Consider the following 13,278-nt stretch of genomic DNA (forward strand, 5'->3'; position numbering starts at 1 on the left):
AATTGTAAAGTATTTCTTTGTCCCTTAAAGAAGTAAATCTTCTTCAAACAAGATATGTCATTCTCAAGGATCTAGGAGTCATCCCTTTGACTTGGAATCATCAAAGGAAAAGGAGATAGTATGCTTTTCTCCCAGTCTCTGTGGAAAAGTAGAAGGCCAACCTCAATAAGGGACAATTAGGAAATACAGACGGCCTAATCAGGTGGACCACCCTCTACTAAAATACCAATGGGTCAATGATGAAATCCAAGGGAAAATTAAAAAATACCTTGAGACAAATGACAATGAAAACAGAACCATACAAAATCTATGGGATGCAGCAAAAGCAGTTCTTAGAGAGAAGTTCATAGCAATACAGGCCTTCCTCAAAAAATAAGAAAAATCTCAAATAAAGAACCTAACCTACCACCTGAAAGAATTAGAAAAAGAAGAACAAATGAAACTTAAAGTTAGCAGAAGGAAGGAAATAATAAAGATCAGAAAGGAAATGAACAAAATAGAGATTAGAAAAAAATCAATAAAACCAAGAGTTGGATCTTTGAAAGAGTAAACAAAATTGACAAACCTCTGGCCAGGCTCACCAAGAAGAAAAGAGGGAAGACCCAAATAAACAAAATAAGAAATGAAAGAGGAGAAGTTACAACTGATACTGCAGAAATGTCGACCATTCTCCCTGCTACTGTCCTCTGGTACTTTTCCATGAGCTAATCCCAGTGTTTTCAAAATTCTCCTGTCCTTTTTATCAGAGGAGTTGAGTTCAATCTTCCTTCCCTATTGTAAGTCTCTAACCTTTATTACAAGAGTCTTTAGCAGTCTTACTTGCCTGTTTAGCTGGTGTGGTATAATTTTTATTTTGCAATTCATATAAATTAATAATTATGATATTGATTCCTGTTGGATTGAGTACTTTATTACTATGAAATATTTTTTAATCTCAATTAATGTATCTTGCTTTCAAATTTACCTTAGTATTTTTTGGCTAGTGTTTACATTACATATTTCTCCACCATTCAACCTCAGTTTATCTATGTCTTTATCAGGTCTCTAGTAAACAGCAAATAGTCTTTTATTTATTTTTATTATTATTAATCACCAGTCCTACAATATTAGTCTTTTATTTAGACTATTTAGTGTAATAAGAAAATAGAATATTTAATATAATAACCATTACAGTGGAATTAATCTGACCCAACACATTTATTGTAAAGACAATCCAAACCTTCCTCTTTCCGCTGCATTGATCTATTTGACCCAGATGATTTTCCTCCTGTTTTCTACTTTATTTTCTTATTATGGAGTGATCAAATAATTTTTATCTTATTTTATTTTCTTGACTATAATTAAACATTCTTATTTTAGTAGATATTCCAGAGATTATATTATTCTTGATTTATTTCACTCTAATGCAAATTACATCTCTTAGCTCATCCTCAACAATGCCAGTACCTTGGGAGACTTTGAATATTAACTCTTTCCATTCACCACCCATTATAACACTATTATCATATATTAAAATTCTACATATATTTTATGTCCACATCACCTCATAATTATTATTTTGTAAGGTTGATATTCACTTATATTTACTCATGTATATTTGCCATCTCTAGAATTCCTCTTCCCCTTTACATATCTATGTTTTCATGTAGCATTTCTTGTCTGAACACATCTTTATTTTCACCTTCATTTTTGAAACTCTTGTGGAACGTTACATAATTCTAGATTGACTGTTATTTTCTTTAGCATTTTAAATATGTCAAAAATCTGTTTTTGTTTTTGTTTTGATAAGTCAGGCTCATTACGAGTCCAATGAAAGTAAGGTCTTTTTTTCTCTAGTTATGTTAGAAAAATTTTTTCTGTCTTTTTTCCAACAGATTTACTATGATACACTTATCTGTGGTTTTCTTTGTATTAATCATTCTTTGTGTTTGCTGTGCTTTTTGAATCTGTAGGTTGAATTTGGAAGTTTTCAGTTGAAAAAAATTTCATGCATATCTCACATGCTTGCCATGCATCTATCCAATATTTCGTTGTTGCTTTTCTCACTGCTTCCATTTCTATCTATTCCATTAACCTCTCTTCCTGTTCACTAATCCTGTTCCCCACTATGCCAAGACTCCTATGAAAACAAAATTTTGAGTTATTTATTTCAGATACTGCATTTTTATGTTTTAGAAGGTCCTTGAGTCCAGTTGTATAGATTCCAAATCTCTGGTGAACTTTTCAATATCTCCATCTACTTTATCCTTCCTTTCCTTTCATTTTTTGAGCATTTTAATAATAATTATCTGAAAATTGTTCCTATTAATTTCAATATCTGGATCATCTTACATCTTTTTGATATTAGCCATAAGGTCTTATCTGCTCACATATGTTGTAAATTAGAGTTTTATGTTCATCATAAATAAAAAAAAATTGCAGAGATTTTAGAAAATGTTTTCCTCCTCAAGACGTCACTCTCTTCATATTTAACAGACACTATAGGGAGTTGATCCTAAAAAATATCAGGATATGAGCTATATCAGTGTGGGGTTATACTTGTAGAGAACTCAGTCTGGCTCTGACTCTCCCCTGTTCTTAGGGTATGGCCCTGCAGAACTTTCAGTTAAGGACCTGGTGAGCATTTGCTACTTCAGGCCTGTAACACTGCAGAAGACTCAATGCTATCATTCAGAGGTTTTCAGTTTATCTCTTTAGGAACATCTGCCATGGGTTAAGGCAAATGCCTTAAAGAGAAGACTGGTCATATATTTGAAACTCCTAAGCCTCCAATTTTCTCACTTTAATCTACTATGACTGACAAATTTTTTTCTGATTTCTCTGTCCTGGAATGCCAGCATTTTTCAGGGACTAGTCCTATATTCTCATCTTCTAACTCTGCCCTGAATTGATAAATGTGCCCCAGGGGAAAGCAGTTATAGAAACAGAGTGTCACTTCCTCATTCCCTCTGGGGTTTTCCATCCTTCCCTGTTTTATTTTCAAGCTCTTCCCTCTAGAGAGTTTTTATCTCTTAAGCACCTAAAGTCTGCGGTAAACTTCATTAAGTTTGAAAAGACTTTTGAATAGTTCTTTAGCATCCAGCACTATCTGAAATTCAGCAAATATCTTGTGGTAAAACTGAACTTCTTTAGGCCCACTGAGTCCAGAATTTTGTCATTCTAGTGTCCATAATCACTAGAAGGTTGATTTTTCTTTCTCCCATCAGCCACTCTCTGCCTGAGGAAATGCAGAGCCCTCAGGCTCTGTTCTCAGAATTAAATAAATTAATGAATAAAATGAAAGAAAGAAAGAGAAACAAAGAAAGGAAGAAAGGAAGGAAACAAGCTATGGATCCCACACATCTCATGCCGTGAATTTTAGTCTATTTAATTGTTGTTACTTTTATGATCTATTATGTCTTTAAAAATATAATTTTAAAAATTATTCAACTTTTTAGTTACTATCAATAGAAGTATTGGCCTACTTCAATCTTCTACATTTCACCTGGAAACGAAAAACCCAATGCTCATTTGGTGATTTTTAAAAATACAGTCGCAAGGCAAAATAATAGGGGTGGCAATCCTATGTGAGTTCCACAAATACGGGGTTTCTAAGATTCCCTGGTATAACACATTATACATTATCTAAAAGTGTTGCATTTCATGATTATTTTTAACATCAGATGGTTCTACTTGAATATTAGATTTCCAATACATTACTTATGAGTATTCTACTGGAAAAACAAAAGAAGAATTTGAGGTTAGAAATAAATGCATTTCAACAATGTCAAGGTGATATGACTTTTTGATTCTTAGACAGTTTTTGCTATTTGTATATAGAGAAATATTACCCTAATAGAGGAGGATTATATATTATACACTATTTTGATCAAAATATATCTTAATAAAATCTAAATTTATTAACTCTTTCTAAATCTATTTATCTACCCTTTCCTTTTACTTTATAATTTGGTGGTTCTACTACACAAAAAGATGAGGGTTTGTTGAAACTATCAATTGTGTTTTTTCTTGTCTAATGTTAGCTGTGGGCTTGTCTTATATGGCTTTTATTATGTTGAAATATGTTCCTTCTATGTCTAAATTAAGTGTTTTTATTATGAATGTATGTTAAATTTCATTATCATTTTTAAGTGTGCTTGGTTAAATGAATCACTGGAAAAATTATGACATTCAAACATATAAATCTGATCTCTTGGCAGTTACAACCTCTCTTGTCACTTTGAAAGTTAGCCATGTCCAACACTTTTGACTAAATGCTACATAATTACACTCACCACATTCTGGGGATTTTTATTATTCTATTACCATGAATGATTATATATGTTGTTATCACTATTTTTCTTTTCATATTGAGGCTATTCTTATCCTTTTATTAAAGTTCATTGCTTTATGAAATGAAGGCCATTACAGGTTACATAGTCCATAAGTAACAATATTGAAAACACAATTATGCACTCATAAAAATTCAGAAATAACAAAAACAAACTGCACAAACATTAAGTCAAAACTGATCTGAATTTGGTTTAAAAAGAAGTAGTTGAGTGAAAGTGCATGTGCGTGAGATTCACTTTAATGTAAAGAAAGTATAGAGCATTCACACTTTGGATCTTGCCTCACAAGTGAATCTCAGGGGCCATGGGAATAGTCCAGAGGGGTATCAGAGGTATTGGACTAAGAACGCCACCTCCCATATCAATAAACAAGAAACAAAGGCTGTTGTGGCCATCAGCCATCAGCCATCAGCCACCTCAGCCACTACAGCCACCCTGTCGTGAGCCCTGAGGGAACTCAGGATGGAAACAAGATACCAGCTCTCAAGCTATCAGCCTCTGCAGCCACCCTCATACGGTGCACCCTGAGGAGGCTCAGGATGAGAAAGCACAGGATAGGTTTCTATCACCAGGATGGCACCTAAAGCCAGGATAGCACCTCAGCTATCTGGCCCCAGATAGCTGAGGTGCATATCAAAGGAAAGAGTTCAGTGAGCTTTGACTTTACATCTTCCCACACCCAGAAAAGCACTAAATTCCTTAACTTGAGATACCTGGTTTTCCTTAATTAACAGTATCTTTTGGATAACAGATACTGTTCCAACTACCTGGACTCTATATAGGAGTCTTCCAAAACTCCTATATATGCCGGCTCCTCCTTTACCTCTTTGGAGCCCTCCCTCAGAGCGATCTGAGAGTCCTGTCTCCTGGGCTTGAAGTGCTCAGAAAATCCGCCGAATAAAACATAAATACATAATTCTCAACTTCTAGGTTGTGCATTTTTTTCAGTCAACAATTTAAATTCTTATATTGAGAAAGGCAAGGACTTTCTTCATTAAATGACGAATAAATCAGCTCAAGAGCAGGCTAGGTTCTAGTGCCAATAGTACATAGCAATACACAAAGCACCATATACGCATTCAGTAAAATACTGAATAACTGACAATGAAAGCAATACACATGTCCATTTGAAAGAATAATAAGGATAAATTGAATAAAATCCTCCGAGTATGTAATAGTTTCTCCCAAAAGGGTAAAACAGTCTTCTCAATATGGCAATTTTTTTTGGCAAAGTTTAGAAGTGTTAGATAAAATATATGTCTTACCTGATTCCTCAAAGTCAATGTTGTAGGATTTCCAGGTTTCAGTTACGCGAAGAAGATTCTCCTCCATGGCTTGAATGTCCATGGAGGGGCAGTTGCATTCTGGAAACTTGGGACCACACTGACACCAGCAGTCATTGTCCTTGCAGATAAACTCTCCCTCTGAATTGCAAGCTATGTAGCTCAAAGCTGCTTGTACAAAACGCTCCTGAAGGTAGTCTGGAAGGAGTACTTGCAGCCCTTAAAGAAAAAAACGAAACAGTAAGTTTACTCTGATAAGGAAAAAAGCATAATACATATCTACATATTCACAAAAAGTCAAAATTTGAGTATACTATTATGTATTTATGCATATTTTAAAACAATCATTAGAAAATTATCGAAGTCTATAAAATTACAAATATTTATAATTCTTTTTAATATATACTGACTCCATGAACTGTTCAAGAATCCTGGAAACTGGGACTTCCCTGGTGGTCCAGTGGTAAAGAATCTGCCTTCCAATTCAAGGGACGCAGGTTTGATACTTGGTCGGGGAACTAAGATCCCACATGCCGCGGGGCAACTAAGCCTGTGTGCCACAACTACTGAGTTTGCGGCCTCAACGAGAGAGCCCATGTGCTGCAAAGTACAGAGCCCATGCACCCTGGAGCCTGCACACTGCACTAGAGAGAGAAAACTCTCATGCCACAACTAGAGAGAAGCCTGCGCGCCACAGCGAAGAGCCAGCCCACAGTGAAAAGATCCCACACGCCTCAATGAAGACACTGCATGCCACAATAAGACCCAATGCAGCCAAAATAAATAAATAAATAAAATAATTTTTTTAAAAAAGAATACTGAAAATTATAGAGGTGTTTAATATCTCAGACTATTTGATTTTGTTTTTTAAACTGATTTGATTGACATTTGACTTAATTGATCAGAATATTTGGTTATTTTTATATAATGTAGATAGAACCTATCTTCCCATACTTTTGAAAAGAGATGTATGCATTTATTTTACACTACTTGATTTCAAATAGTTTTCAATATTTTCATATACCTTTAGCTCATGTTCTATCAGCTCACATCTACATAGATATCATAATGCAAAGGGTTTGTGGCATCAGCAAAAGAGTTATGAAATGTTGCTATAATGCTTATCTCATGCCACTAACAACACATAACTTTATATGAGTTTATTTTTCATATGATCACTTAGATTGACTACAGGGAAACTATTAGACTAATTTAATTATTTCACAGTTTATTTCCTTGTCACATATTAAGGCAGCCTTAGTGATACAGTTTATTTCTTTTCTACAAGCAAGTTTAGTAAATTTGCTAACTCTTAAGAAAATATAAAAAATGAAAGTAAGGCTATAAAATTAACATTTGGAGATCTCTACTAGTTTTACATTTTATCATTTCTTGCTACATAGAAAAATCTAATCAAAAGGGTAAATATTCAATGTAATAAAATAAACATAAAAGGGAAAACTTAGTCAATACCTAATTGCTATTTGCTACAAAATTTGATTTTTACAACTTTTACATGTTTCCTTTCTAACAAAAACAAAAAAACCCACAATTTTTTGATACAACCATCATCTATGAGGTTAATTCAATTAAAATCGTAAATTAGCATTCAGGAAAAAAATCTACTTTGTAAATATCTTGACAATTATACCTATCTCATTCTTTCAGATTAATTCTCCCATAGGTGGGTCAGGAAAAATACTTTTAGCACTTATATATTTACTTTATTATTCATTTTAATTTTACCTCAAATAAATAACATTTATGGAATGACTTCCATTTGGAAGAGACTTTCTAGGGAAAGTACAAATATGAAGATGACCTAAACATATCCCTGCCCTAAAGGTACTTGCATTACACTTAGGAAAAATAAAAGAAGTAATATAATATGTAATATTAGAAGTATGTAATAATATTATACAATAGTACTTAATAACTACTAGAGTTGGGTTACAGATATTTCACTAGGTATGATTAATTGTTCCATAAAAAAGGCAGACTGGAACAGTATTTGACACATGGACATGCTTCAACATTAAGAGAAGTTTTTTGTGGCATAGGATAATGCCATTAACAACATCACACACAAATGAACTGTGGAATATATTTTTTAAAATAGCAACTAGCAGTATTGTTTTAATACATTTGCAGTATAAGAATGCAATGAGTGAGCTGCTTAGAAAAATAAATCTAGAGTAATGTTATTGGGGTTCCCATAACAGGGTGAAGTATATGGAATTAATTCATTTGTATTTAAATGATGTTTAACAATGAAGGTACTCTGAGTGGTACGTTATTTCGATATAGAAGATATAAAGGAAAAAGATCAGTTTAGACGGAAGACTAAAAAATATCTAAACTAAGGAAATGGTGATCAAAAGGCAGTTTAAGAAACAGGAGGAGTTAGTATCTACTAGACACTATTTGATGTAAGGCAGGTGAAATATGTCAAATGACTTGAAGGAATAAAATGATAAAGTTAGAAATATTCTTAAATGATTAGTCCTATGGGTCACCAAATTACTGTATAGTTGAGAAATATCTAGTGATTGCTTCTGACAATTCTGCCATTCAGTGTTAAAAACAAAGTCAGAGTCTCTGTTAATGTGACTCAGGAGTCCAAATATACTTATTTTAATATTGCATGTTTTAACATCTCAGGTAACTGTACGTCTATGGACCAGATATATGGAACCCGCTGATTATATCAACCTTAATTTTACAAAAAAAACACCACACAAAACAAAAAGAAATTCAGAGAATTTATGTTACATTTAAAATGTCATAAACAAAGTCATAATTGTCATAATTTTCCATCTGTAAAAATGACAGTGCCTTTGCAGAAATAGAGAAGGCTGGAAACGTAATTTGAGGAGGAATGATTGGTGGCAAGAAACGATGAGTTCAGTTTTAGACATGCAAGGATTTCTGCTGTATTATCTGTCTTTATCTATCTATCTATCTATCTATATCTATCATCTACGTATTTATCTATCTCTAAAGAAAGGAAACTGACATTTTGTAAAACCCGCACTAAAAATAATAAAGATTTTTTGGAAAAGAGCTCTACAGACAGACCACTCAAAATTTTATAATTTTATAACTAGACCGCTAATGTAAACAATAACTGATACCTAGAGAGAAAACTTGAACTGCCTTGGTAGACAACTCAGAGGGACTGGGGGCTGTCCTATAAACCTTTTCTTTTTGGGTACAGAAACAATGGGGTACAAAATACTGATAAGACTATTATTAGAGAAAGTCTACTTGGTGACGAAACAAGGCTAAGGAAGCTGAGTTCTGAGCCTGGGGGATACTGTGAAAGTGAGCATGAGGCAGGGAAACTGCTACAAGCTGACAACCACACAGTAAAACATGAATGTATCTGGTATTGGAGGACCAGTTTTTTTAACTAAACTTCTCACTAGAAACAACTAGAAAATATAGATAATATATTAAAATAATCTGTTTATACTGTATAGTGCAGAAAACTATATCCAATATCTTGTAATAACCTATAATGAAAAATAATCTAAAAAATTATGTAGAGAGAGATTCAGTTCTATATATATATAGAACCAAATCACTTCTCTGTACACCTGAAACTAACACGACATTGTAAATCAACTATACTTCAATTTAAAAAAATCTGTTTAAAGGGATCTGAAGTCCAATAAAAGTGAGGATGTCTGGACTAACCTGGCAAGAAGAATCCCTGAGGAGTGAACCAAACATTGGACACAGGTTTTGTTTTAGAGTTTTGTCCAGTTAGCAAAACAAATACTGAAGTTTCAAACCAGCCATGATAAAGATGGTAAATTCCTTAGGATTTGTTGGACTACAGAAAGGCTATATACCCATGAAGTAATTAAACAAACAAACAAAAAATTAGCTTTCACACGTCTAAAGCATACTTTCAAATGGGTCAATCAAAATAGATTGAGGTACTACGGGAAACAAAAGAAATCTCTGGAGAAAGAAAACATCATCAAGAATTTTAAATTATTTGAACAAATTTTCATGCACAGCATCAGAATTCAATAAAAGATGAGCATATAAATTAGAAAGATAAAGAGGTTATCAAATATGAACTATAAATTAATTTTAGTCACCTGATCAAAAATTAAATGACAAAACAGACAATTTGACAGAGAACTGGAAATTATAAATTATAACAAAATGGAAATTCTGCAAATAAAGTATATAAATTGGAGTAAGGAAGTAACTAATGAACTTAACAGCAGACCAGACACAGTTGAAGAGATAAATAGCAAACTGGAATATGTCGGAAAAAATATTGGGCACAGAATAATAAAATGGCAAAAGGACATAAAGAACAGAAGACAGTAGAAAAGATACATAGGTCAGGACTGAAAGGTCTAAAAATACATTTAATTGGAACCCAGGGATGTGAGAAGAAAAAGAAAGAAGCAATATTTGGTGAATAAATTATGTAAGAAATTTAAGAAATTGTTGAGAGATGAAGAAAATTGTAATATGTATCACACAAACACAAGTTCTAGCAAGACAAACAACTAAGTAAAAATGACCAGCTGACCAGTGTTTTTCAGTGATGCTTTGCTCATGTCCTACCTAAAGGAGTGTGAAAAACTAAGGACTCCCTTGAACATGATAAAGTTGCCATCTAAAATTTTTATAATACATTAAATAGACCAAAAGTAGGTAATCTGTTGCATTATGAATATTTATATTTAAAAATAAAAATACTACATCACATATCTATATGTACCAATGGAATCTAATCCTGGCAATTCAGCATCTAATATCATCTTTTAAAAACAATAAATGTGAAAACAGTGTGTGTGTGTGTGTGTGTTCCCTACTTGAAGCTACCATTTCATTCCACTATCCCTGCATATATTTGTACTAATATACAGCATTTTTAAGAGTAAACATCTTTTCTTAGTCACAGTCATGTCTCTGCTATAAAAATAAATAATTGGAAATGTATATATATTTTCCTGAAAATTATAAATAACAAAAATCTTATGGCATAAATTATATAATATATAGTTTTCTAATAATGAAAATCTTTAAGTAATCACTTTTGAATGAATTTTTATTATATATAATTACAGGTAATATACAATTCAATAGATTTAAATGTATTACATGATTTGATAACTTTTTAAAATTATTATTTTTTGTCCCCATATGCCCTCCCTCTTGTGCTTCCCTCCCACCCTCCCTATCTTATCCCTCTAGGTGGTCACAAAGCACTGAGCTGATCTCCCTGTGCTATGCAACTGCTTCCCACTAGCTATCTATTCTATATTTGGTAGTGTATATATGTAAATGCTACTCTCTCACTTCATCCCATCTTACCCTTCCCTGCGCCTGCGTCAAGTCCATTCTCTATATCTGCATCTTCATTCTTGTCCTGCCCCTACGTTCATCAGAACCTTTTTTTCTTTTTTAGATTCCATATATATGTGTTAGCATACAGTATTTATTTTTCTATCTCTGACTTACTTCACTCTGTATGACAGACTCTAGGTCCATCCACCTCACGACAAATAATGCAATTTCATTTCTTTTTATGGTGGAGTAATATTCCATTGTATATATGTCCCACATCTTCTTTATCCATTCGTGTGTTGACGGACACTTAGGTTGCTTCCATGTCCTGGAGACTGTAAATAGTGCTGCAATGAACATTGTGGTACATGACTCTTTTTGAATTATGGTTTCTCAGGGTAGGTGTCCAGTAGTGGGATTGCTGGGTCATATGGTAGTTCTGTTTTTAGTTTTTTAAGGAACCTCCATATTGTTCTCCATAGTGGCTGTATCAATTTACATTCCCACCAGCAGTGCAAGAGTGTTCCCTTCTCTCCACACCCTTTCCAGCATTTATTGTTTGTAGATTTTTTCATGATGGCCATTCTGACCAGTGTGAGATGATACAGCATTGTGGTTTTGATTTGCATTTCTCTAATGATTAGTGATGTTGAGCATCCTTTCATGCGTTTGTTGGCAATCTGTATATCTTCTTTGGAGAAATGTCTATTTAGGTCTTCGGGCCATTTTTGGATTGGGTTGTTTGTTTTTTTGATAGTGAGCTGCATGAGCTGCTTGCATAGTTTGGATATTAATCCTTTGTCAGTTGCTTCATTAGAAAATATTTTCTCGCATTCTGAGGGTTGTCTTTTTGTCTTGTTTATAGTTTCCTTTGCTGTGCAAAAGGTTTTAAGTTTCATTAGGTCCCATTTGTTTATTTTTGTTTTTATTTCCATTTCTCTAGGAGGTGGGTCAAAAAGGATCTTGCTGTGATTTATGTCATAGAGTGTTCTGCCTATGTTTTCCTCTAAGAGTTTGATAGTGTCTGGCCTTACATTTAGGTCTTTAATCCATTTTGAGTTTGTGTGTATAGTGTTAGGCAGTGTTCTAATTTCATTCTTTTCCATGTAGATGTACAGGTTTCCCATCACAACATAGTGAAGAGGTTGTCTTTTCTCCATTGTATGTTCTTGCCTCCTTTATCAAAAATAAGGTGACCATATGTGCATGGGTGTATCTCTGGGCTTTCTATCCTGTTCCATTGATATCTATATTTCTGTTTTTGTGCCAGTACCATACTGTGTTGATTACTGTAGCTTTGTAGTATAGTCTGAAGTCAGGGAGCCTGATTCCACCAGCTCCGTTTTTCATTCTCAAGATTACTTTGGCTATTTGGGGTCTTTTGTGTTTCCAAACAAATTGTAAATTTTTTTGTTCTAGTTCTTTGAAAAATGCCAATTATAGCTTGATAGGGATTTTCACAGAATCTGTAGATTGCTTTGGGTATTAGAGTCATTTTCACAATGTTGATTCTTCCAATCCAAGAACATGGTATATCTTTCCATCTATTTGTATCATCTTTAATTTCTTTCATCAGTGTCTTATAGCTTTCTGCATACAGTTCTTTTGTCTCCTTAGGTAGGTTTATTCCTAGGTGTTTTATTCTTTTTTGTTGAAATAGCAAATTGGAGTGTTTCCTTTATTTCTCTCCCATATTTTTTGTTGTTAGTGTATATGAATGCAAGAGATTTCTGTGCATTAATTTTGTATCCTGCTACTCTACCACAGTCACTGATTAGCGCTAGTAGTTTTCCAGTAGCATCTTTAGGATTCTCTATGTATAGTATCATGGCATCTGCAAACAGTGGCAGTTTTACTTCTTCTTTTCCAATTTGGATTCCTTTTATTTTTTTTCTTCTCTGATTGCCGTGGCTAAAACTTCCAAAACTATGTAGAATAACAATGGTGAGGGTGGGCACCCTTGTCTTCCTGATCTTAGAGGAAATAGTTTCAGTTTTTCACCATTGAGAATGATGTTGGCTATGTGTTTGTCTTATACGACCTTTATTATGTTTAGGTAGGTTCACTCTATGCCAACTTTCTAGAGAGTTTTTATCATAAGTGGGTGTTGGATTTTGTCAAAAGCTTTTTCTGCATCTATTGAGATTATCATACATTTTTTGTCCTTCAATATATTAATACAGTGTATCACATTGATTGATTTGCATTTATGGAAGAATCCTTGCATTCCTGGGATAAACCCCACTTGATCCTGTTGTATGATCCTTTTAATGTGCTGTTGGATTCTGTTTGCTAGTATTTTGTTCAGGATTATTGCATCTATGCTCATCAGTGATAGCGGCCTG

General features: G+C 33.5%; 1 protein-coding gene across 3 annotated transcripts in view; it reads right to left on the bottom strand.

Annotated features, from left to right (window-relative positions):
- The window catches only part of BRINP3 (BMP/retinoic acid inducible neural specific 3), a gene marked incomplete at its 5' end in the record, with an annotated part of 413,860 nt that overhangs the window by 134,024 nt on the left and 266,558 nt on the right, over nt 1–13,278 (bottom strand). For all 3 annotated transcript variants that reach the window (XM_082615798.1, XM_082615797.1, XM_082615799.1), the window contains one exon: nt 5,597–5,833. In XM_082615798.1, the coding sequence (XP_082471924.1) occupies nt 5,597–5,833 (237 nt within the window). The remainder of the gene's footprint in view (nt 1–5,596; nt 5,834–13,278) is intronic.

Source organism: Mesoplodon mirus, assembly GCF_964341445.2.
Source record: "Mesoplodon mirus genome assembly, chromosome: 3".
Classification (NCBI taxonomy): Eukaryota; Metazoa; Chordata; class Mammalia; order Artiodactyla; family Ziphiidae; genus Mesoplodon; species Mesoplodon mirus.